At 37.0% G+C, this 27,627-nt stretch overlaps 1 protein-coding gene across 1 annotated transcript; it reads left to right on the top strand.

The window, feature by feature from the left end:
* The first annotated feature begins 1,409 nt into the window (after window positions 1-1,409).
* ren (renin) lies at window positions 1,410-27,418 on the top strand. The gene is made up of 9 exons (XM_060930735.1): window positions 1,410-1,465; window positions 9,714-9,867; window positions 12,847-12,970; window positions 13,105-13,223; window positions 13,930-14,126; window positions 20,032-20,154; window positions 22,029-22,173; window positions 26,242-26,340; window positions 27,257-27,418. The coding sequence occupies exons 1-9, from the start codon at window positions 1,410-1,412 to the stop codon at window positions 27,416-27,418; spliced, it is 1,179 nt and encodes a 392-aa protein (XP_060786718.1).
* The last annotated feature ends 209 nt before the right edge of the window (window positions 27,419-27,627 follow it).

A 27,627-nucleotide genomic window follows, 5' to 3' on the forward strand; every position in this document is an offset into this window, starting at 1 on the left:
ACAATTTGTTTAAGTGTAACATATTTACTGTAATTCTGTATTTTTTTCTACATACTGTATTATTAGTACATATTTTTCAGATTTTCAAATAGAACACTGGGTGGTACGGTGGTATAGTGGTTAGCACTGTCGCCTCACAGCAAGAAGGTCCTGGGTTCAAGCCCAGTGGCCGGCGAGGGCCTTTCTGTGTGGAGTTTGCATGTTCTCCCCGTGTCCGCGTGGGTTTCCTCCGGGTGCTCCGGTTTCCCCTACAATCCAAAGACATGCAGGTTAGGTTAATTGGTGGTTCTAAATTGACCATAGGTGTGAATGTGAGTGTGAATGGTTGTTTGTCTCCATGTGTCAGCCCTGCGATGATCTAGCAACTTATCCAGGGTGTACCCTGCCTCTTGCCCATAGTCACCTGGGATAGGCTCTAGCTTGCCCGCGACCCTGCACAGGATAAGCGGTTACGGATAATGGATGGATGGACGTTTATACAGTATATACTCTGACTAGACGTGACTTTGATAATACAGAAACACTAAAGATGAATGAAGAGGCTGTCAGTGGAATTTCAGTGCATATTAAGTAAGTTGGAAAATTGTGGTATATTATTCCTTGAAGCAGGGTTTCTCCAAAGTTGTGTAGCTAAGTTCTTCTTGAAATGTAACCTAAATTCCATGATCATTTCATAAATATTATTTAAAAGTGTATAGGAATATTTTGTCTTTTTATTCCAGCCATAGAACTTTTTTATTCCTGAACACATTCGGCTGCATTAGGTTATAGGCCTATAACTAACTATAAGAACCCAATACAGTAATAAATATAGCAGTTTTAATAATGGTAGGTTGAGATTCCCACCATGGTTATTAAAAAAAAACAATCACTTACTCCCTGCTATGCTTCACACACACCTCACATTGAGAAGCACTGCTTTAAAGAAACCGAGTGCTGCAAGACTCAGCTTCCAACAACTGATGAAAAACAAGCGTGAGCTAGCTTTAAGTGAGTCACAGAGAGAGTTTTTGATGATCACTTTGAATGCTTTTCGAATTACATGGTGTTTAGCCAGATTATAACCAATATATCTCTTGTGGGTTTCTACCACCCGAAGGTTTTATTACAATATTGTGCAATTGAGGAATATCTGGGCTGAACTGGTGCGTTTATTCTACAGAAATCTGCACGACCTCCTGAAGGGTAAAAGGTCACTCAACAGGGGAGCAGTTAATCAGGGAAGAACAGGATGTCAGGGAGAGTGAGAGAGATGGAGATAGAGAGATAAATAGAGAGGGGATTGCAGGAAGAAGTTGGTATTACTAATAAAACGTACAAGGAAAGACAGTTTCTCAGTTAAAAGCTGTAAACTAGAGAAGCCTTTGTAGGAGTGCAGGGTTAAGAGATTTTCATAGCCAGCTGAAGCGATGAAAGTGTGGGCCCTTCTGTTGTCACTGTGTGTGACTGCACAGGCCTTACGGAGGTATGTTCATACAACTTTTTATTAAAAAAAAGATTTGATGTGTATCTGGACATCTCTATAGTTCTATAATGTGTTTAACTTTTTGGTATTCTTAGACACTCACCTAGTTGTACTAGCATGAACATATGTTTTTTTTTCTGTTACTACTTCTCTAAGTTCCTGGATAAGTTGATAATGGCACGTGCTAAATGCAGTAAATATAGCAGTCATTTCCAGTTCTTGAAATATATTGAAATTCAGAAAATGTTTGGTAAAAAGTATGGATATTGTGTTGCGATAGTATGGATAGCATGCTTGAACTGGTACAGAATGGTCTGATTGCTACTTGTTCTTGAAACTGTTACAGGCTGTTCTGATTTTTGCTTGTTTTGGTTAGTTAAATCCTTGAGATTTATCTTCACTCACACATTTTGCTCTCTGCAAATATGGAATAAAAGTATTTGATGGTAAGAGCGTATCTTTTTTTATTTTTCAAGAATTATTATTATAGCATTTTTCACAAATTGCTACTGTCATTTTGCCGGTTTGTTTACATTCTAAGCAGAAATGATTTTGTTGGATGTTTTGTACAAAGTTTTTATTTATTGAATCTGCAAAACATAAAAATAAAAATGCTCTGTTTCTCAAAATCCAGTGAATGTGGATCAAATAAAACAGTTATTCTACTCAATCATGTCGTAAATGGCTTATAGCCATATAAGCTCATGTACGACTCTATTTCGTGGAATAACTGTTAACTGTAAATTACTATACTGAAGGACGAATCAGCTGATGAAAATTCATGAAGGTCATGTTGAACAGTAATGTCTTTCTTCTTTTCATAAGACTATGATCCTGGCAAGTGATGTAATGGTACATAATGTCTCTCTTCTTTCATACAGTAGTGTCATCTAAACCAGTGATGTAATGCTTCATTACCCATTTATGTGATACATACAGTAGATAACTTAACTTCGTCAATCACATCATCATCACCCAATCACATAGCTACAACACACTCTTGAATGTATAGTATAGTATAGTATAGTATAGTATAGTATAGTATAGTATAGTATAGTATAGTATAGTATAGTATAGTTTTATTTCGGTCATTTTAAACTCATCATAAGGTACAATACTTTCATTTGATCAATGGAATTCTGACCGAAAAGGTATAGGCTGAAGCCTTGGCTTATTGCGCCTACCCTTTTTACATTTCATTTATATATCAAAAGTAAGTAATGAAGACAAAAAAAACAAAAGGAAAAAAATGAGAAAGCGAAAACAAAATGACAGATACAGTTATAATAATTTACATTTACAGAAAAAAGAAAGAAAACCAAAACCAAAAGAACTTAACAAGACCTCACGAGGTATCATCTTCCACTGTATGCTATTATTTTTATACTAAAATTTAAATACCAAACAGTATAGCCTACTGTTTCAATTTCATATCGCAATTTTTAGAATATATACATATATTCTAATATATAGTCTGTTTCAATTATTAATCATATATTTAAGAGTGGGCGGCACGGTGGTGTAGTGGTTAGCGCTGTCGCCTCACAGCAAGAAGGTCCTGGGTTCGAGTCCTGGGGCCGGCGAGGGCCTTTCTGTGTGGAGTTTGCATGTTCTCCCCGTGTCCGCGTGGGTTTCCTCCGGGTGCTCCGGTTTCCCCCACAGTCCAAAGACATGCAGGTTAGGTTAACTGGTGACTCTAAATTGACCGTAGGTGTGAATGGTTGTCTGTGTCTATGTGTCAGCCCTGTGATGACCTGGTGACTTGTCCAGGGTGTACCCCGCCTTTCGCCCGTAGTCAGCTGGGATAGGCTCCAGCTTGCCTGCGACCCTGTAGAAGGATAAAGCGGCTAGAGATAATGAGATGAGATATTTAAGAGTAATATAATAGTAACCTGGTTATGTACTGTATATATTAAATAATACATATTAGCATAGTACATAGAAATAATACACAGTATAGTACCATAGTGCCACTGTATTATTCATTTATAATTATATTGCTGTTTTACTTATTTGTACTGCAATGTCATTATTTTACTATTATTACTTTTATTATTATTTCATACTAATGCTCTGTATTTATCTATTATGTTAGCTTTGTACATTTTTTTTAAATTTATTAATTGAGCTACACTTTTTTAGTTCATCATCTAATCTGTTCCATAAGTTTACTCCTTTAATAGATATACATTTACTTTTACTATTGGTTCTGGCTTTATTATTTTTTTTAAAGATGCCAGTTCCCCTTAGATTATACAGGCTCTCTCGAGGCCTGAACAGCTCCTGGATACAGTATGGAAGCAAATGGTTGTGTGCCTTATACATTATAACAGCAGTGTTAAAATCCACAAGATCATGCAATTTTAAAGTGCGTAATCTAATGAAAAGTAGATTTGATGGTTCATAGTAGTCTGTTTTGTTGACAATTCTTATGGCTTTCTTCTGGAGTAAAAATATTGGGTTGATATTTGTTTTGTAGTTGTTCCCCCATACTTCCACACAATAACTAATGTATGGGAGCACGAGAGAGCAATACAGCATGTTAAGTGATTTTTGATTTAAGATAGTTTTCATTTTACACATTATAGCAATTGTTTTGGATATTTTTGTCTTAACATTATCTATATGTGGTTTCCAGTTAAGTTTATTATCGATAATAACACCCAAAAATTTATTCACAAACACTTGTTCAATTTCTACATCATTTATTTTAATTTTAATATGTTTGTTAGTTTTTTGATTGCCAAATATGATCAATTTTGTTTTGCTTAAGTTCAAGGACAGTTTATTAATGTCAAACCATTTCTTTAATATTGTAAGCTCATTTTCTATTATATGCAGGAGCTGCTCTAAATGTTTTCCCGAGCAGTACAAACTAGTATTATCTGCAAACAGAATACAATTCAGGTGTTGTAGTACATCACAGAGATCATTTATGTACATAATAAACAGTTTGAGTCCCAGTACAGAGCCTTGTGGGACTCCATGGATGACTTTTTCCATATGTGAGTTTACATTGTTAATATGTACATATTGATGTCTGTCACTGAAATAGCTGTTTAACCACGCATGAGCTGTACCCCTGACACCATATCTTTCCATTTTTTCAAGAGCAACTCATGATCGATGGTGTCAAATGTCTTTCTCAGGTCAACAAAAATTCCTACAGTATATTCCTTGTTATCAATTGAAGTGGAGATTTTCTCCACTAGTTCCATTACTGCCATTGAGGTGGACCAATTTGGTCTAAAACCATACTGGTGATTACTCAGTAAATTATGCATTTCTATGAAATTGTCAAGCCTACTAACAAACAGTTTTTCTAAGATTTTTGAAAATTGAGAGAGAGCAAAGAGATGGGTCTGGAGTTGGTGGACTGGTATCTGTCTCCACTTCTGAAGTTGGGAATTACTTTAGTGAGTTTCATTTTGCTTGGAAAAATACCGGTTAGAAAAGATTGATTGCAGATGTATGTGAACGGTGTTACTCCACTGTGTATTATATCCTTGATCAGTGTCATATCTATGTCGGTGCAGTCGGTAGACTTCTTATTTTTAAATTTTGTAACAATTTCCAGGATCTCGTTATCATGTACACTTCTGATGAATATGGAGTTTGGATTCCGAGTGATAATACTTTCATTTATGCCACCTGTTTCCCTCGGTTTAACAATTTCTTTTGCAAGGGAAGGTCCAACATTTACAAAGAACTTGTTAAATTCATTTGCTATTTCTGTAGTGTTATTTATAATCATATTATCTTTAATAAAATGATTTGGATAGTCGGTACTTTCAGTACATTTTTTAAATTAAACTATTTAATATCTTCCAAGTTCCTTGAATGTTGTTCTTGTGCTGTTCCAACTGCTTATAGTAATATTCCTTCTTGTTTAATCTTATGATACTTATTAGTTTATTTTTATATGTCTTGTATCTATTTTCTGCTTCTTTAGTTCTATGTTTCATATATCATTTATATAAGATGTTTTTCTTTTTACATGCCTTTTCTATGCCTTTAGTAATCCATGGCTTATCTAGTCTACGTTTATTTTTAACTGAAGCCTTTCTAAATGGGCAGTGTTTATCATAAAGCTTAAGTAAGGTGGACAGAAAGGCCTCATAGGCCTGATCTGGGTCGCCAGTGGCATAGACCTCATCCCAGGTCTGTGTGCTCAGATCCAGGCAGCGATGGCTCCAGGTGTTCTTAGTCAACTTGTGATTGTGCGTATTAGTTTTATTTTCCATTCTGATAAGTTGTTGAAAAATGCCAAAAACAGGACGATGATCACTTATGTCATTTATGAGTAATCCAGCTGTGACTTGGCTTTCTATTGCATTTACAAATATATTATCTATCAGTGTGGCTGTAGACTATTGCTATACATTGTACTGATAAAATCTGTTGTTTTAGTGTTTCCACGAGGATTTAACAGGTCAATATTAAAATTCCCACACACAATATGCACCTTATTGTTTATATTACCAAACATACTATCTAATTTATGATGAAATATATCTAGACAAGATCCCGGTGTTCTATACACACAAGTGATGATTATATTTTTTGATTCTGCAACATCAATTTTGATACTTAGGCATTCCATAATTCCATCAATAGTGGTCGACATACTCTTGATCATATTACTTCTTAGAGCTGCATCTACGTATATTGCAACTCCTCCTCCTTTTTTATTTATCCTATTTATAGTGAACAGCTCATATCCCTCCATTTCTACATTATGACCTTTCTCCTCTCCTAGCCAAGTCTCAGATATTGCAATAACATTGAATTTGTTAAATTGCAACAGATATTCCTTTATGTTGTTATAATTTTTATACAAACTCCTACTATTAAAACGTATAACTGAAAATGCACCTTCCTTTTTGACACTTTTAAATTGCTCATCATGTGAATGAATATATACTCATGTTTGTCCTACAATAAACTGAGAAACATCTCTGAGCAGTTGTATCTGTGTTAGTGACTGCTTGCTCCCGGATATCCATGAGTCAGAATCTCTTAGGCGCCAGAGGTCTACGTTCCTAGATCATACTTTATCAATTTGACCTTCCTCAGTCCAGACAGATCAAAACCTAACATGTTGTCAACAGAGCATTTTTTAAGGATTTTCCACTAGGAGACCAACTGGTCTGGGCAATACAATCACAGGCCCCAGAGTCCATGCGGCTGCAGCGCTGCGGCATATTCTGTGATGCAAAATGGTTCACCAATCACCATACAGACAAACACACTACAGTGACTACACAGCTATCAAGAGCAATTACCAAGCACAAATGTTATGTCAAAGACACTCAAAGTTACACAGTAATGACATCGGATTCTGACATCAGCCATCTCAGTAACCAAATTTTAGTTTTGTTTTTCTTAACCAACATGATCTTGAGTGTATATCTTATAACATAGATCTTCGTTTTCCTTGTTAAATGTATACTTACATGGTACTTGGTTAATTAATTGCAACTGATTGAACCAAATGATAAGACATAACTTGGTTTAAAATTTGGTCTCCCAGTGAAGCTGGTTTGACATTGACTAGGAGACCAAATCTGGCCACTGGGAGACCATTTGGTCTCCCAGTAACTATGTTAAAAAAGTAAGACGTGAGACCCCACTGTCTTTAGACATGACCTTATTTTCTGCACTAATGTTGCATTTCTAAAATGCATTACATTTCATGTTTTCATGACATAATTAATGACTATTAAAATGAACACCAAAGTAAATTTTTGGGAAAAAGGCTTGCAAAAGCCTGGAATTTTGGCTCTCATTGAACACGAAACTTATATCCATATTTTTCTGCTACATAAATACTGAATGTGCAGGTGACTTGATGTACAGTGTAAGCACGGGCGATTGCTCTAAGACAACGAGGGAGGCTCAGCCTCCTCTAAAAATGACGAACATCGTGTAGGATGAATTGCGCTAGGCTTATGTTATAGCCGACCTTATAACATTGCTATTTCAGATCCAGAATCATAGAAATATATGTGCTCAACCCAACTACAGTGCAAAATCATTCCCTTATAACTTTAATGTGTGCGTGAGATTTTCCCCCTCGTGACAGCGCAATGCAGCGCAGCCTCAGTGGACTTCAATGGCATTTGGGAGCTCTGCACTTTTCAATCTCAAAATGCAAGACAATTATTGGACAAATACTGCGAAAACGCCCGCCTACGGAGTCTCACGGACTCCCAGCCTTAGTGGACTTCAATGGCATTTGGGAGCGATGCGCTTTTCAATCTCAAAATGCAAGACGGTTATTGGACAAATATTGCGAAAATGCCCGTCCACGGACTCCCAGCCTCACATGGGAGGGACATGGCAGTTTCTGCGAGGAGACTGGTGATTGGTGAAAGCGGCCGGATATTTTCTTTGATTGACAGCTCGTTTCAAATATAGACAGGCAGCGGTGAATCTCAGTTCAGTCCCATGCGGATTCGCGAGTGCTGTGGTGTATTGTAAAAGATCGGCTTACATTTCGATTTCATTCATTACATACGGTTTCTACCAGCTTTTTTAGTTTGTATATATTTTCATTGTAAATAAAGTGTAAATATAGTGTTGTCAAGTTTGCTATCTTAGTTCCAGAAATTTCATTTATTTGAGTGACTGAACTTGAACTTGAGGGGGCTAGTCAGCTAGCAAGAAAGCTGTGCACGGATGCCAAGCATTGCTGATTTAATTTTGGCGAAGCCATTTGCCAGTCTTCCTTTCGAGGAAAAAAATAAAAATTAAAGAGCAGGGTAGACCAACGCCTCAAATTGACTTGGTGAAAAAGGTAGGGAATAATACTCGTTCCTTTCAGCTCTCCTGGTACGAGAAAGTGAATTGGCTAACAGCAAGTGACCCACATCAACAACAGTAAATAGGCTACTTTAGTAATATGTCATGGATGGACCAGAAATATAGAATCTATTTAAAATGTTTATGCTGAGTATATTATATTGGAATATATATTTTTCTGGATATGAATTAAACACAGCTACAATTTGGAAAACATTTTTAAACAAAAACACAGCCGAGAACATTTCACACTACAGACCTGGATTAAAAGTGAAGGGTTATCAAAATTGTCAATAAAACATTTCTCAGTCAAAATAAGTAAAATATAGGGAAAGTGTCATTGAATGAAATGTGTGGCACCCAGCTCTACTGCTGAGGTTCCTGACAAAGAGCTGCTTTCAATAATGATCAATTTTTAAACAACATGCCACAATTTTAAAATATAAAATGTTAAAATATACCCCCCCCCCCCAACACCACCATCATGTATATTGGACAGTAGGCTAATGGGCCAAAAGAACCTGTTATTTCACAGTTTGTGACGCTGCCAACAATCAGCCAGATCAGAGGCAAGAGTATGGGCAAAATTGATGTTTTTTCTTTTAAAATCTGGAAATATCGTAACCGACCAGCCTCCCCTGTTTGAAAGACTACCAGCCGCCACTGAGTGTAAGTGATTTATGCGATTATGATACAGTACTGAAAAGCAATGTGAAGCGTAGTTTGTTTTCATAACATTTAATCTGTTGTGACCATGAAATAAGGGCGTGTGCTGTTCTAGGAAAATAATGAATAAAATTCCTTCCTTTCCAAGAAGAGCACATCCTGTTCCTGTGACAAGCCAACATTTTACAAACATTAAAAAAAAAATTATTAATGAAAGAATCATACTTTTTCTCTCTTTACATTTCCAGTTACATTTAATGTTATGGAATATCTGCAAAACAAGTCAGTTCCAGTTCTCACTTATATTATACCAGTTGTGAACAGTCATTCCCTCATCAGGCTCTCTCTCTCTCTCTCTCTCTCTCTCTCTCTCTCTCTCTCTCTCTCTCTCTCTCGTGCTTTCTTTCTCTTGAAGTACATAAGACAAAAAGGCACCTTGTGATGTTAATTAGAAACTGTAAAGCCCTCTGTCCTGAAGAACTTTCCTGCCTTGCGAATATATAAGTTACAGCTTTACTTCTGATTGTTACAAAACGCTGATGCTGGAGAGTCCAGTCAAAAATGCTTGATCATTTCAGAAACAGAAAGCTGCACCATTTCCAGGGGTTCCATATAAACAGATTTGTTGAAGGTCTAAATGTGTAACTGTTGGTATTGTGAAGTTTTCTGTAAGGAGACGTTTATTTAATATGTATGGAAGTAACAGCAAGACGTAACACTATAACTCTATGATGTTACGGGTTTGTGTGTGTGTATTAACATTATGTCACCTAATTAGGATCACTTTGAGGAAAATGCCCTCCATTCGAGAGACCCTGAAGGAGACAGGGGTCACACCAGCAGAAGTATTTGCAGTACATGCACCAAAGTTGGATGCCAGTCCTTCACTTCACAATGGCACGGCCCCAACACCTCTAACCAACTATCTGGATGTGAGAGCTAAAACTTTTAACTCATTTATATCAATTTTTAAAACTTAGAACTGAGTTTAACCCTTTGATGCAAAACATGGGTCAAAAGTGACCCGGCTGAGTTTTTATCTTCTATATCTTTGCAATAAATTAATTCCATCATTCAGTATTCAAGGTCTTCCTCAATTAACTTGTTTTTGATCATCATACATCCTTATTTTATTTTTTCCTTTCTTACTTTTTGAATAAAAACCCTTTTTGTATAACTACCCTTCTAATGCACAACATGGGTCAAAAACGACCTGTATTCATTTTCCAGGTTATTTCATGTATGGCTGAGTGTTTCTATGATATACTTTTGAAATAAATTCATTTTGTCATTTACTTTTCCAAATATGCAGTAAATATCTTGTTTTTGTTTAGCACAAATCATCATTTTTATTTTTCCTTTCTTAAGTTATGAACAAGCACAGCTTTTGTAATTCTACATCAAGTTTACACACGTGGGTCAGAAACGACCCGCATGCATTTACTCCAGCGTTTGGTGGGAACTGTGAATTGTGCTTGTGTCAGACATTTCACAGCTCAGCACAGCGCCCTTTGCCCATCTAATACATGCAAGTAATGTTTTTCAACTGTTCTAACATTACCTTAGAAAAAAATTGATGTTTAGGTTCCCTTGAGAGTGAGTAGATTACTTGTCAGAAAGTTACAAGTAATTACGATTAGCTACCGAGCTGTCGACATATTCTACTTTAGTTAGCTAATTTTATTGTAGTTGGCTTAGCTAACTACATAGTTAATAAATAAATAACTGGCCCCATTCACTGCTAAAGTAATTATTTGAAACAAATTATTATTATAGTATTAAGACATTTAATTTTAAATCACACTTGGATGACGCATGTGTAGTAATATAAAAAGTATTTTTGTTCATAAAGTAGGAAAGAAAAAATTAAATTAATGATTTGTGGTAATTAAAAGCAAGATATTTAAAGAATACTTGGAATATTCAATCATAAAATAAATTGATTTCAAAAGATAGAGCAGGGGCGGCAGGGTGGTGTACTGGTTAGCGCTGTCGCCTCACAGCAAGAAGGTCCGGGTTCGAGCCCCGTGGCCGGCGAGGGCCTTTCTGTGCGGAGTTTGCATGTTCTCCCCGTGTCCGCGTGGGTTTCCTCCGGGTGCTCCGGTTTCCCCCACAGTCCAAAGACATGCAGGTTAGGTTAACTGGTGACTCTAAATTGACTGTAGGTGTGAGTGTGAATGGTTGTCTGTGTCTATGTGTCAGCCCTGTGATGACCTGGCGACTTGTCCAGGGTGTACCCCGCCTTTCACCCGTAGTCAGCTGGGATAGGCCCCAGCTTGCCTGCGACCCTGTAGAACAGGATAAAGCAGCTAGAGATAATGAGATGAGATGAGAAGATAGAGCAAAGAAAAACTCAGTCAGCATGAAATAACCTGGAAAATGAATGCGGGTCATTTTTGACCCATGTTGTGCATTAGAAGGGGTGTGCATATATTTTGCATCAAAGGGTTAAAAAAAAAAACAGACATGAGTTGATAACAATCCCATGCACTTTTCTACATTTTGTAGTATGACAACCTGGAACTGAAATGGACTTAATTGGGATTATGTCATGAATCTACCCCAAATATTCGACAATATGGGACGAAAATCAATATTGATTGCATCATTATTTCTAAATTGATAATATCAAAATTGTGATTGCATAAGTATTAATCTGTAACATCATAAAACTTCTAAATTAGCTGCCATGAGACACATTATAATTTGTTGAATGGAGTTGAACTGTGTGCAATTAAAGTTTACTGTGTATATAAACCTACCTGTTCCTGGAAGGCTCAAGAGTTAGTTAAAGAACAAGCCTAAAGCAACAGCATCATGAAGATTAAGAAGCTATCAAAACAAGTCCAGGAAAAAGTTATGTAAAAGTATACATCAGGGTTTGGTTATTTTAAAAAAAATCCAAAACTTTGAATTTCTAGCAGAGCACCAATAAATATATTATTGAACAAGGGAAAGAATATGGCACAATCTAGACGCTGAGTAGAGGAGGCTGTACACCAAAAGTCACTGAATGGTGAAGGTAGGCATCAGTTAGAGAAGCAAAAAGGGCTGGAGAGAGCCACAGTGAAGATAGGAGAAGCTGTAGTCCATATCCCAAACACTCCACAATGCTGGCCTATATAGACGAGTAGTGAGAAGAAAGGCATTATAAAAAAAGTGCCATATAAAATCCCAGTGGTTAGCACTGTTGCCTGACAGCAAGACAGTTCTGGGTTCAAGCCCAGTGGTTGACGGGGGCCTTTCTGTGTGGAGTTTGCATGTTCTGCTCGTGTCTGCATGGGGGTGCTCCGGTTTCCCCCACAGTCCAAAGACATGCAGGTTAGGCTAATTGGTGGCTCTAAATTGACCGTAGGTGTGAATGTGAATGGTTGTTTGTCTCTATGTGCCAGCCCTGCGATGATCTGGCAACTTGTCCAGGGTGTACCCCGCCTCTCGCCCATAGTCAGCTGGGATTGGCTCCAGCTTACCCACAACCCTGCACAGGATAAGTGCTTATGGGTAAAATCCCATATGGAAACTCAGCAAAAATGTGGAGCAAGTTTCCCTGGTGTGATAAGACAAAATTGAACATTTTGGCCTTAGCACAAAGCGCTATGTTTGACAGAAAACCAACACTGCTCATCAACTTGAGGAAACCATCTCTATAGTGAAGCATGGTGGTGGTAGCATCATGTTATAGGGGATTGGGAAACTGGTCATAGTAAAAATCCCAATTAAATCCATTTCAATTAAAGTTTCAATTTCAATGTCTCTAGCTTTGATACAGAAAACCAAGACATTTCATCTTTTACCCAAGTAGAAATGATAGAGTTGTAAAATGCCATCAGTACGTCACATTTTGTCATTTGCATACTTGAAACCCTTTCAGATCTTCTGTAAAATTCTCTCTCTCTCTCTCTCTCTGTCAGACTCAGTACTTTGGGGAGATCAGTATTGGTACACCAGCACAGATATTCAACGTTGTGTTTGATACCGGTTCTGCCAATCTTTGGGTTCCTTCGCAGAGCTGTTCTCCACTATACACAGCATGCTGTGAGTGATTCATTTAACACACACACACACACACACACACACACACACACACACACACACACACACACACACACACACACACACACACGTATGCTCCATTTAAGGTTGTGTCTGTCTTTAACTTTCCTTTCCAGTTATTCATAACAGATATGACGCCTCTAAATCTCACACACATATTAAAAATGGAACAGGATTCTCCATTCAGTATGCTTCTGGAAACGTCCGAGGATTCCTGAGCGAGGATGTAGTTGTGGTAAGTATAAAATGGCGACATTATTAACGTTAATATTAAATGTGATCATATAGTAATTAGACTTTTTACTATAGCGCTACTGAATTCTTAAATCTGATTGGTCAGCTTTGATTAATTTTCTATATAGTTGTGTGGTGGACACTGATAACAGGAACTAACTTGTTTCAGGGCCATTCCAGAATATCAAATGTAACTATAAATGGATAAAAAGTATGTTGATCTTTATTGGCAAACTGTTATGCTATAAGAGGAATAAAATACTTTGGAATATGTTACTATATGACATTAACCAACTTCAGGGTGGTAACAAGTGCACTTCCTTGCCCACTGTGTAACTGCGTTTCAGTCTCGACCAACCCAGGCTGTGTACTGTCTAGCCTGGGGTTAGCCATTTGAGTTCTCTGTTTAGTTGTACTTTATATAGTTGGTTTGTTTCCTTGGCTGTTTGAGTATTGATACTTCAACAGAATATTATACTAAGTATTGTTGTCACTTGTTCAGTTGGCACTAGAACTTTCTTGACTAGAAGTTCAGCACTTCATGTACCTGACTTTTGCACTTGTATGTTGCTCTGGATAACAGCGTCTGCTGACACATCCCTATCATTGATTAAGTTCCTATAACAGCACATCCCATGATACATCTGTACATCCCATTCTTTACTTATGCTCTGCTTTGATTTGACCAGTGACATTGCCATCCACAGGTAAGCGGTATCCCGGTGGTGCAAGTGTTTGCAGAGGCCACAGCTCTCCCAGCCATTCCATTCATCTTTGCAAAGTTTGATGGTGTGCTGGGAATGGGTTATCCAGAGGCAGCTATTGATGGCATCACACCAGTGTTTGATCGTATTATGTCTCAGGGTGTACTGAAAAAGGATGTCTTCTCTGTGTATTACAGCAGGTAAGCAGTACAAGGCAGGGTGGTGTCCCAAATGAGGCTATGGGACCTTACATAGAATACTACAAAGGTTTTTTTTTCTAAAATCTAGAAAGGTTTATCTTAGTCTAAAGCCCAGGTACAATGATCTTAGCTTCTGTCCTGTATATTTAAATAGCATTGGCTGGCATTGAGTGGTATATCAGATATATTCCATACAGCTAGCATGATATTGAGTGAATTGAAGATGAGTTCAATATCGTGCTAGATGAATGGAATATATCTGATATACCATGAAAAAAGGGCAGCCAATATTATTATTATTATTATTATTATTATTATTATTATTATTATTCATACACATTCCTTTCAGGTGTTCAACACATCTTTCTCTTTCAAGATTCTCTCAAAATCTTCCGTATTTAACAAAGCAAACCTGACAGCCATGTTTGTTTACAATTGTCACAGTCACTTGCTAGTGCATAAGTTTTATATCTCCGACGTGTGACGTCATGTTATTTTGATTGATTGATTGATTGATTGATTTATTCCAAACAGTAAAAAAGATATAAAAACAAACAAAAAAACAAACAAAAAAATAATAAAAAATGCAATCATCAAAACATCATCATAAACAAACAGAATAGCGTAGCCACAAGGCAATAACATAATAATGTTCGGAAAGGATTAGGAAGAAGTAAATAACTTATCAAATCCTAACCCTCTATACCACCGTTAATCAAACGTCACTTTCCACCATAATAAACTATATATACAAAAGAAAGCAAAATCAACAAAGAAACATACCAACATACCAAGACATACCAACATGGTATAATATCGACCAAATCAAATCTTATATACAAATACTTATGTTATGCATATATACACACATACAATACATATATACAGTACATACATATACACATCCATACGTATACAGACACCCATATTATATTATATTATATTATATTATATTATATTATATTATATTATATTATATTATATTATATTATATTATATTATATTATATACAATTTTATATATATATACACACACACACACACACACACACACACACACACACACACACACAAATACTCACTTTTTATATAATATATCCGTATGTACCCATACCCACATATATACACTTGTATTATCAATAGCATGTTATTGTAATTCCTCCTCCCTATACCTCATAAAGATCTGTTCCTTATACCTTTTTTTGAACTGGTTTATAGTTGTACATTTCATGAGCTCCACATTCAAACTGTTCCATAGCTTTACTCCACAAATAGAAATACTGAACATTTTTAACGTTGTCCTAGCACTGTGAATTTTAAATTTCAATTTCCCCCTAAAATTATAGCCCCCCCTCTCTATCTGAGAACATTATTTGGATATTCGTTGGTACTTTATAATTCCTTACTTTGTACATTACTAAGGCAGTTTTATATTCTATAATATCCCTGAATTTTAAACATTTTGAATTTAAGAATAGTGAATTACCTGTGATGACCTGGCGACTTGTCCAGGGTGTACCCCGCCTTTCGCCCGTAGTCAGCTGGGATAGGCTCCAGCTTGCCTGAGACCCTGTAGAACAGGATAAAGCAGCTAGAGATAATGAGAGAGAGAGAGAGAATAATGAATTAGTATGATCTCGGTAACCAGCACTATGAATTATTCTTATAGCTCTTTTTTGAAGTATAGTTATTGCATGAAGTGAACATTTATATGTATTTCCCCACACCACTGAGCAGTAATTTAAGTGCGGTAAAACCAGGGAACAGTAAAGAATGCGGAGTGAATTATATAGTCCAGGACGTGCTTAGTTTTACTCAACACAGATATGCTTCTTGATAGTTTCATTAGTATGTATTTTATATGTGATTTCCAATTAATTCTATCATCTATTATTACCCCAAGAAATTTATTATTAGAAACTCTTTCAATATCAACACCATCTACCTGTACATTTATTGCCCTATTTATTTTATAATTATTAAATAACATGATTTTTGTTTTAGACAGATTTAATGATAATTTATTTCGATCAAACCAACTTTTTAACCTGCACAGTTCTGAAGAGATTATGTTTTCTAACTCATGTAAATTTGTTCCAGAACAAAACATATTTGTGTCATCTGCAAATAATACCATCTTAAATATCTTTGATACACTGCACATATCATTTATATAAAAAATAAACAGTTTAGGACCCCATACTGACCCCTGAGGGACACCACAATCAATATTCAAACGAGTTGAGACAGAGTCACCCAACTTCACAAATTGTGTCCTGTTGCTCAAATAACTTTTTATCCAATTTAATACAACTCCCCTTATCTCATATTGTTCCATCTTATTAATTAATATATCATGATTAATAGTATCAAAAGCTTTTTGAAGATAAATAAATATCCCAGCGACATATTTCTTATCATCTATAGAGTTACTGATTTCTTCAATTGATTCCATTAGTGCCATCTCTGTTGATCTATTTGCTCTAAATCCACATTGACTATCACTGAGTAGTTTGTATTTTTCAATGAATTTATCTAATCTCATCTCATTATCTCTAGCCGCTTTATCCTTCTACAGGGTCGCAGGCAAGCTGGAGCCTATCCCAGCTGACTACGGGCGAAAGGCGGGGTACACCCTGGACAAGTCGCCAGGTCATCACAGGGCTGACACATAGACACAGACAACCATTCACACTCACATTCACACCTACGGTCAATTTAGAGTCACCAGTCAACCTAACCTGCATGTCTTTGGACTGTGGGGGAAACTGGAGCACCCGGAGGAAACCCACGCAGACACGGGGAGAACATGCAAACTCCACACAGAAAGGCCTTCGCCGGCCCCGGGGCTCAAACCCAGGACCTTCTTGCTGTGAGGCGACAGCGCTAACCACTACACCACCATGCCGCCCTATCTAATCTGTTATTGAATAGTTTTTCAAGAATTTTGGAGAATTGAGGAAGTAAAGAAACAGGTCTGTAATTTGTGAAGTTGTGTTTGTCCCCAGATTTATACAGTGCAATTACTTTTGCTATTTTCATATTGCTTGGAAATGTACTGCTTTGAAATGACAAGTTACAGATGTATGTTAATGGTCTAGAAGTCCCCCCAATAATAGTTTTCACTAGTTTCATATCAATATCATTACAATCTGTGGATATTTTATTACTACATTTATTAACTATACCAATAATTTCCTTCTCATCTACAACCCCGATTGGACAAAGTACAAATTGTAAATAAAAACGGAATGCAATGATGTGGAAGTTTTGAAATTCCATATTTTATTCAGAATAGAACATAGATGACATATCAAATGTTTAAACTGAGAAAATGTATCATTTAAAGAGAAAAATTAGGTGATTTTAAATTTCATGACAACAACACATCTCAAAAAAGTTGGGACAAGGCCATGTTTACCACTGTGAGACATCCCCTTTTCTCTTTACAACAGTCTGTAAACGTCTGGGGACTGAGGAGACAAGTTGCTCAAGTTTAGGGATAGGAGCGTTAACCCATTCTTGTCTAATGTAGGATTCTAGTTGCTCAACTGTATTAGGTATTTTTTGTCGTATCTTCCGTTTTATGATGCGCCAAATGTTTTCTATGGGTGAAAGATCTGGACTGCAGGCTGGCCAGTTCAGTACCCGGATCCTTCTTCTACGCAGCCATGATGCTGTAATTGATGCAGTATGTGGTTTGGCATTGTCATGTTGGAAAATGCAAGGTCTTCCCTGAAAGAGACGTCGTCTGGATGGGAGCATATGTTGCACTAGAACCTGGATATACCTTTCAGCATTGATGGTGTCTTTCCAGATGTGTAAGCTGCCCATGCCACACACGCAATAATGCAACCCCATACCATCAGAGATGCAGGCTTCTGAACTGAGCGCTGATAACAACTTGGGTCGTCCTTCTCCTCTTTAGTCCGAATGACACGGCGTCCCTGATTTCCATAAAGAACTTCAAATTTTGATTTGTCTGACCACAGAACAGTTTTCCACTTTGCTACAGTCCATTTTAAATGAGCCTTGGCCCAGAGAAGACGTCTGCGCTTCTGGATCGTATTTAGATATGGCTTCTTCTTTGAACTATAAAGTTTTAGCTGGCAACAATGAATGGCACGGTGAATTGTGTTCATAGATAATGTTCTCTGGAAATATCCCTGAGCCCATTTTATGATTTCCAATACAGAAGCATGCCTGTATGTGATGCAGTGCCGTCTAAGGGCATGAAGATCACGGGCACCCAGTATTGTTTTCCGGCCTTGACCCTTACGCACAGAGATTCTTCCAGATTCTCTGAATCTTTTGATGATATTATGCACTGTAGATGATGATATGTTCAAACTCTTTGCAATTTTACACTGTTGAACTCCTTTCTGATATTGCTCCACTATTTGTCGGTGCAGAATTAGGGGGATTGGTGATCCTCTTCCCATCTTTACTTCTGAGAGCCGCTGCCACTCCAAGATGCTCTTTTTATACCCAGTCATGTTAATGACCTATTGCCAATTGACCTAATGAGTTGCAATTTGGTCCTCCAGCTGTTCCTTTTTTGTACCTTTAACTTTTCCAGCCTTTTATTGCCCCTGTCCCAACTTTTTTGAGATGTGTTGCTGTCATGAAATTTCAAATGAGCCAATATTTGGCATGAAATTTCAAAATGTCTCACTTTCGACATTTGATATGTTGTCTATGTTCTATTGTGAATACAATATCAGTTTTTGAGATTTGTAAATTATTGCATTCCATTTTTATTTACAATTTGTACTTTGTCCCAACTTTTTTGGAATCGGGTTTGTACTGGTGTAAGAAACATAGAACAAGAATTCCTCTTTATAATATTATCTATACAATCATCATTTGTTACTGGATCAGAGATATTTTGAGCTAATCTTGGTCCAACATTAACAAAAAAATTATTAAAACTATTAGCAACTACATCCATGTTATAATTTTCAATACCTTTGTCATTAAAATATTTAGGGTAATGTATTTGTCCAGAGCCATCTTTAATAATACTATTTAATATATTCCATATTCCTTTAATATTATTTTTGTTATTATATATAAATTTACCATAATAATCCTTCCTACTTCTCCTTAGGATACTCGTTAACTTGTTTTTATATTTTTTATATTTATTTTCTGCCTCTTTGGTTCTAAATTTAATAAATTCTCTATATAGAGTGTTTTTCTTCTTACAGGTATTTTGTAATCCCTTAGTAATCCAAGGTTGGTCATTATAATTATGTTTTGCACTATATTGCTTCAGTGGGCAATTTTTATCATATAATAATTTGAATATACTTAAAAAGTTATCATATGTTCGATCAATGCTATTCTCTATATAAACTGATTCCCAGTCTTGTATTAATAAATCATTATTTAATGCAAACATGGCTTCCTCAGTCCTAACTCTTCTATACTTAAGTTTATGGTCTGTCACATTTCTCTTATGATTACAGTCATAAATTGTAAAAACTGGTAGATGATCACTAATATGTCTTGACAACCAGTCAACATTATTGTCAAGACAATAATGTCTTGATAACCATACAATATCGTAAACCATATTCATTGCTTATTCTCCATTGGGTAGAGTGACATAATACACATAGGATAAGCGATATGCTAACAATATTGCATGCTATCAAACAAAATGAATGAAACCTGTTAGAAGGGAATAGAATACATGTTTTGATTCCATCAAAAAAAAGTCCTGTATGTATAATAATATGCTATATTGCATAATATACAGGATCTACATATATTACTTTTATATTGCATATATTATAATCTACATATATTACTTCCAAAACTTTGAAGTTTAATCTTTTCATTGTATAAGCCTATATTATTAACATTATTATAATTTCCAATCTCATATATTTTTACATCAGATACCCAGAACACATCCCAGGAGGAGAATTGGTGTTGGGCGGCACCGATCCAAATTACTACACGGGATCCTTCCACTATGTCAGTACCAAGGGCGAGGGCAAGTGGGAGGTCATTATGAAAGGGTAAGTACTTTGGCATTATCATTAAGAATGTGATAGACGTTTATAATCTGTTCATACCAAGCCTAAATACTGATGGTACTTGTACCACTTACTCTGGATCTATTAAATAAAATATAACATTTACCAAAAAGAGTTAGGTTCAGATATAAAATCACAAGACAATATGGAAGGAATAAAACATAAACAAGCACAGTAAGTTTATTTGAATAGTTTATATGATTATTATATGGGGTTGAAGAAGAAACATGGAAAATAGTTTGCAAAATAAAACAACAACAAATTGCTTTAATAAATAAATAGCTAAACACCATATTGCACCCTTGCAATTATAATTATATGTCTGATGATTCTGGGATTTTGAGATATTGAGACAAGTGCATTGAAACTTTCTGACAGCAAAGTAGTTGAATATCCAATTAATTTACAGAACATGCATACAAATTTTTATTAATATCTTACTTCAAAAGTTAAGTCCATGAATTACTTACCATCTGCGATTTCAAAACCATGCAAAACACCGCCTTACAATAAATTATAGTATTTTTTAAAGGGCTTAGAAGATACTTCTGCTCAATCTTGCCTTAACAGTAAGAAATAATATCAATTTAAATTATTCTATCCATCTATATGAGCAATCACGTGCTCTAATTGGCTACTCTATTACTAGGCTATCAGCTTATATACTGTGAGTAGAGGAAAACAAAATGGCGGAGTGTGTTGCTGAACCAACCAAGGATGAACTAAAAACTCTACTCGAAAACAAAACCCCAAAAAATAGAAAAAAGCAACAAAATATGGAATAAAAGTATTTGATGGTAAGAACATATCTTTTTTATTTTTCAAGAATTATTATTATAGCATTTTTCACAAATTGCTCCTGTCATTTTGCCGGTTTGTTTACATTCTAAGCAGAAATGATTTTGTCGGATGTTTTGTATAAAGTTTTTATTTATCTCATCTCATCATCTCTAGCCACTTTATCCTGTTCTACAGGGTCGCAGGCAAGCTGGAGCCTATCCCAGCTGACTACGGGCGAAAGGCGGGGTACACCCTGGACAAGTCGCCAGGTCATCACAGGGCTGACACATAGACACAGACAACCATTCACACTCACATTCACACCTACGCTCAATTTAGAGTCACCAGTTAACCTAACCTGCATGTCTTTGGACTGTGGGGGAAACCGGAGCACCCGGAGGAAACCCACGCGGACACGGGGAGAACATGCAAACTCCGCACAGAAAGGCCCTTGCCGGCCACGGGGCTCGAACCCGGACCTTCTTGCTGTGAGGCGACAGCGCTAGCCACTACACCACCGTGCCGCCCCATTTTTATTTATCGAATTTGCAAAAAATAAAAATGCTCCGTTTCCCAAAATCCAGTGACTATGGAGAAAATAAAACAATTATTCCACGAAATCAAGTCATACATGGCTTATAGCCAACTTGGCGCTAAGTGACTCATCGGCTATCAGCTCATGTACGACTTGATTTTGTGGAATAACTGTTAAGTATTAATATTATATTAAAATGAACTACATACTTTATTTACCTTTAATATTCACATTTTTAAAAATTACTCAAAATTTCTTTTTACGACCCTATTTCCAAAAAAATTTGGGATGCTGGCATCAAATTCCAAATGAACATATATTTCAAACAAACAAACAAACAAACAAACAAACAAACAAACAAACAAACAAACAAACTTTCTCAATTTCAACCGAGATGTTGTCTTTGTACTATTTTCAATGAAAATATAGAGTTTCTATAATTCGCAAATCATTGTATTTTGTTTTTATTTACATTTTACACAGCGTAAACTTTTTTGGAATTGGGGTTATAATGCAAAAAATTAAACTGTCTTTCTTACAGTGTGTCTGTGGGTGAAGAGACGTTGTTCTGTACAGAAGGCTGTAATACTATGATTGACACAGGCTCCTCCTACATCACTGGTCCCGCCTCTTCGGTCTCCACTCTGATGAAGACGATTAGTGCTGTGGAACTCGCAGAAGGAGGAGTAAGTTCTGTTCACGTCATGAAACTTTCCATGTGTCTCACGTCTGTTCCATTTCCTTGCTGATGTTCCCTACAAAGTGTGATACACAATTGGCCAATTGCAGCACAAGAGCAGTTTATCAACCAAGAACGATTCCATTCAATTGTAGCAATTTGTACGGTCTGTTTATTTGAACAATCTACAGTCATACCTGTTTAATAATTAGTTAGAGTGTTCATTTCATGGCTAGTTAAGTGGGTAAATAGGCACCAGAATAAGAGTAAGTTCAGCTGTAGTAGGTTACATAATATAAAACAGCTTCATCTGTTGCTACGTCTTGTTTTGGAAAGAGAATTCTCTCTGAGAAATTGTGCTCCTGAAGACTACAGTCATTTTGTTTGGCTCTCTAAGGCCTCAAAGGTCTCATCTCACAAAGCAACAGTTATTTCAGGGCATTGGGGATTCCTTAAAAGGGTGTCCCAAATAGAACAACCAAAAAAAGTCATTAACATCCAATATCTCTTTTATTAAAACATCATTCAAGATTATAATGAAGCAATGAAGAGTTTAAAGGTGGATAGTTAAAAGGTAGCTGAAGTACATTGGTTGAAACGTCTTGGCGTGGACAGATGCATACGTAAACACAGTGATTCCTAACAAAGACCAACAGGCTTACAAGAACTGTGAATGTATCATTTATTCAACAGTTGATACTTACAGTCGAGATGCCATTTGGAAACAGCTTGTAACCAAAATCAACATTAAAAAACCACACATCTCTATGGTCCATTGTCTTCTCCCAGCTGTGTGGTTATGTTCCCCTGGAAGAAGAACGTCCCAACTTTCCTGAGAAATTGTGAAAATATGAATTATGTAAATCTGAGAAGGTCAGCTGCTGCTCTGAAAACAAAACAAACCCCTGTTTCTGAATATACGAACATTTCTGTATACCCTCCATTGTTTTAATAATTAAATAATATTGGCTGGCATTGAGTGGTATATCAGATATTCAGCTAGCATGATATTGAACAAGTCAAAGACGAGTAGCTGAATGGAATTATATCTGATATACCATGAAAAAAGCCATTATTATTATTATTATTATTATTATTATTATTATACATACACATTCCTTTTGGGTGTTCAACGCATCTTTCTCTTTCAAAATTCTCTCAAAATCTTACGTGTTTAACAAAGCAAACCTGACGGCCATGTTTGTTTACAAATGGTCACAGTCACTCACTAGCGTGTAAGTTTTATGTCTCCGACGTGTGATGTCATGTTGTCTTGACAGCCATGCAATATCATAAACCATATTCAGCGCTCATTCTCCATTAGGTAGAGTGACGTAACGCACATAGAATAAGCGATATGCTAACAATGTTGCATGCTATCAAACCAAATGAATGAAACCCGCTAGAAGGGAATAGAATGCATGTTTTTATTCCATCGAAAAAGTGTCCTCTATGTGTAATAATCCATTATATTGCACAGAGTCTGGCCATGGCTAAATTGAACTACTTTAACCGTGAAATATGTCAGAAATCCATTTAAGATGTTTTAAAAAAATTACAATCCATTCCTTGGTGATTGAAGAAGTTTTTGCAATATTAAAATGTTCTCAAAGTCTTCAGGTGTTTCTTGAAAGTGTTGAAATTAATTCAAGCAATGAAGACTGACAAAAGAACAAGGAGTGGTCAAAATTAATTAAAAGTAGACGGCCTTTCGATTTCATAAAATCAGTGAAATTTAGTTCCCTCTGAAATTTGGTCATTCTGATATCTGTTTATTTCTGGAACATCTAAAAAAAAACCCAGGCCATTATGTGGTTGGGAAGTTATTTCATTTGAGGGGATTCCCTAGCAAATTATGTCAATGAAATCGCTCGCTCCGCACAGTCAAGCAGACAGAGGAAGTCTGCGCATGTGCACGCTTATCTTCTTCTTCTTCATCCTCTTTTGGGTTTTACTGCAGCTGGCATCCAGTGTTGCATTACTGCCATCTACAGGTTTACCTTTGACCATGCACTGATAGTTAAGTCATTCTGTCGCTAAACGAACAGCTGATCACACCGAGGTGCTCGCTGACCACCAATATTTATTAGTTTGGTCCTGCATTTCCTTTCCTTTGCAACATAACATCTTTTCTTCTCGCTTTCCGTTACTGTAGTCAGTCTTTCACGTTTCATTCTCACACTCACGTCCTCCATTTTTCTCTCATGTTTCAAATTTATATCCCACAATGCCTTGCGCGAACAGGGAAAGCCCACCACGTGATGCATGACATAGTATATTGTATTGCATCACATCACGGTGAAGCAGGAAATAATAGCAGAGAATTTAGGGTCACATTGCCCTAAATTCATTAACTGTTCTATTTTAAAAAAAAACTAATAAAATTGGAAGTCTGTGATTTGAATTCAGTAGCTTTTGGCCCACTGAACAAAAATATTGTGTGTCAGGGAAAATTCTTTTTATGACCTAAACTTGAAAAATCTGAAAGGCAGTCTAGCTTTAACGATCCATCATGAGATTGTTCATTTAATCACTTCGTGTAACTGTCACTGGTAACCATTGGATGACTAGCTATCAGGAAATAACAACATTTTGGTTCCTGATGAATGGTATAATTTTACAGAATGGATCTAACAGCAAAGTCAAATTACATTTGAAAGCATTTGAAACTACTGTATTTAAATATCCACCATGTAGTAGAACGTTTAAATATTTTTACTGAGATCACTTCATGTTCTAAAGTGCTCCAGTGCTACATCTTGCTGTGACAAGGTGATAAAAAAGTCTCATCTCATCTCGTTATCTGTAGCCGCTTTATCCTGTTCTACAGGGTCGCAGGCAAGCTGGAGCCTATCCCAGCTGACTACGGGTGAAAGGCGGGGTACACCCTGGACAAGTCGCCAGGTCATCACAGGGCTGACACATAGACACAGACAACCATTCACACTCACATTCACACCTACGGTCAATTTAGAGTCACCAGTTAACCTAACCTGCATGTCTTTGGACTGTGGGGGAAACCGGAGCACCCGGAGGAAACCCACGCGGACACGGGGAGAACATGCAAACTCCGCACAGAAAGGCCCTCGCCGGCCACGGGGCTCGAACCTGGACCTTCTTGCTGTGAAGCGACAGCACTAACCACTACACCACTGTGCCGCCCCGATAAAAAAGTCATACCTTCATATACAGTTGGGTCCATAAGTATTTGGACAGCAACACAATTTTTGTAACTTTGCTTCTGTCCACCACCACAACGGACTTGAAATGAAATAAGATTGAAATGATTGAAGTATAGCCCTCCAAGGGATTTAACACAAATATTGTACTAACCATTTAGGAATTACAACCATTTCATACATAGTCCCTCCATTTTCACAGGCTCAAAATTAATTGGACAATTGCCTGATAAGCAGTTTCATGGCCAGATATGGCCTGTTTACTTGTTATTGCATGACAAATTAAGGAGATAATTGGAGTTCATTCTCATCTCATCTCATTATCTCTAGCTGCTTTATCCTGTTCTACAGGGTTGCAGGCAAGCTGGAGCCTATCCCAGCTGACTACGGGCGAAAGGCGGGGTACACCCTGGACAAGTCACCAGGTCATCACAGGGCTGACACATAGACACAGACAACCATTCACACTCACACCTACGGTCAATTTAGAGTCACCAGTTAACCTAACCTGCATGTCTTTGGACTGTGGGGGAAACCGGAGCACCCGGAGGAAACCCACGCGGACACGGGGAGAACATGCAAACTCCACACAGAAAGGCCCTCGCCGGCCACGGGGCTCGAACCCGGACCTTCTTGCTGTGAGGCGACAGTGCTAACCACTACACCACCGTGCCGCCTGGAGTTCATTCTAAGTGTTGAATTTGCTTTGGGTAGCTGTTCATGGGAACTCTCAGTATGCAGTCATTGCAAGTGAAAGAACCAAGTGTCATGACTGTATATTAACATTAAGCTAGTTTGATCCTTAACACACACTTGTCAGTTAAAATTGTGGATGAAAATATGTTGCTAAAATGACAGATTTTTTAACAGATAAAACTGTTTTTTTTTCTGTTTAGTATACTGTGAACTGTGACCTGGTGATGTCCTTACCCAGTGTGACCTTTCACCTTGGTGATCAGGAGTATTCTCTGACACAGGAAGACTATGTTCTCTGGGTAAGATGGCCTCAACATCAATATTTTAGGAGCAAATACAAATGTTTCTGGATACTGCATCAATCAGTCAATCAACACTAAACGCCATGTAGCATCATTAGAATCATCTGTAGGCTTACAGTGTTATCAATATTATCACTTTTATTTATGTAAGTGATGAAACATGACTGGGGATACCATTTTAGGAAAATAATCAACATCAGGGTGATGTCGTGTACTGATGTGAACTTTAGTATTTTGCTATAACAGCACATCGTGAAGTGTTGTATTCTGTTTATGTCAAAGCAATTTGCCAGTGATTACAGTTTTTTAATCAATTAATAATCAGAAATGATGTCATGCTTTTTGTCTGTTTATAGTCACAACTGTAGTTACATCACCAGCCACTTTATACCATACCATTCAATACCATACTGTACCATTCCATTTAATTGTTTACCATACCATACCAGACCATATCAGACCATACCACACTGTACAATATCTTACTGTACCATACCGTATCTTACCATATCATGAAACAAATTCGTGGTGAAACAATATAAATAAATAATACAAAATGGAGTGACTAGTACAAAAGCACTGAAACTGGAGACTCAATCCAGACATGTTAAATAAATACACTTTATTGAATTGAATAAAAAACATACAGAAAACTTCACCATATCACTATCAGCACTGCTGTAGTACACGATATTATTAGGACACTGTATTGTAAAATGCATCCATGTTCACCAAAAGCTGTACTCAGCTTTTTAACTGTAAAGAAGCCCCAAGATCATTCATTACATGTGTTTCCCCACAATCACTCACTAGTTTTTTGGCTTAGATAAATGGAATGATACTGTTGATATTTTGAGGTGTCTGTGACCTCCTTCCTTCATTATCTCCTTTCCCTTTCCTTTCCTATTTACAGCAGTCACAGTTTGGGGAGGACATTTGCACTGTGACATTCAGAGGGCTGGACCTTCCACCTCCTGCTGGTCCTGTTTGGATACTGGGGGCTAAATTCATTGCACGATATTACACAGTATTCGACCGAGAAAACAACCGCATTGGCTTTGCTCAAGCAGTGTGACACTCTTCAGGGCCTTCCAGATATTACCAGACCATATCATAGCATATCATACCATAACAAACCATCACAACATACCATAGCACAGCCTACCATACCACAGCACACCCTATCATATCACACCATCACAACATACTATACTACACCACACCATTCCCTACCACACCATACCACCGCACACCCTACCATATTACACCTTACCACACCATCAC

This window comes from Neoarius graeffei, chromosome 10, assembly GCF_027579695.1.
Source record: "Neoarius graeffei isolate fNeoGra1 chromosome 10, fNeoGra1.pri, whole genome shotgun sequence".
In the NCBI taxonomy this organism is placed as follows: Eukaryota; Metazoa; Chordata; class Actinopteri; order Siluriformes; family Ariidae; genus Neoarius; species Neoarius graeffei.

What these genes read in the sequence shown, in the direction of transcription:
- ren (XM_060930735.1), top strand. Translation starts at nt 1,410, where the DNA reads ATGAAAGTGTGGGCCCTTCTGTTGTCACTGTGTGTGACTGCACAGGCC. An exon ending in TGAGCGAGGATGTAGTTGTG is followed by an intron (nt 13,224 to 13,929) that starts GTAAGTATAAAA and finishes TGCCATCCACAG; the next exon opens with GTAAGCGGTATCCCGGTGGT. An exon ending in AGGAAGACTATGTTCTCTGG is followed by an intron (nt 26,341 to 27,256) that starts GTAAGATGGCCT and finishes TCCTATTTACAG; the next exon opens with CAGTCACAGTTTGGGGAGGA.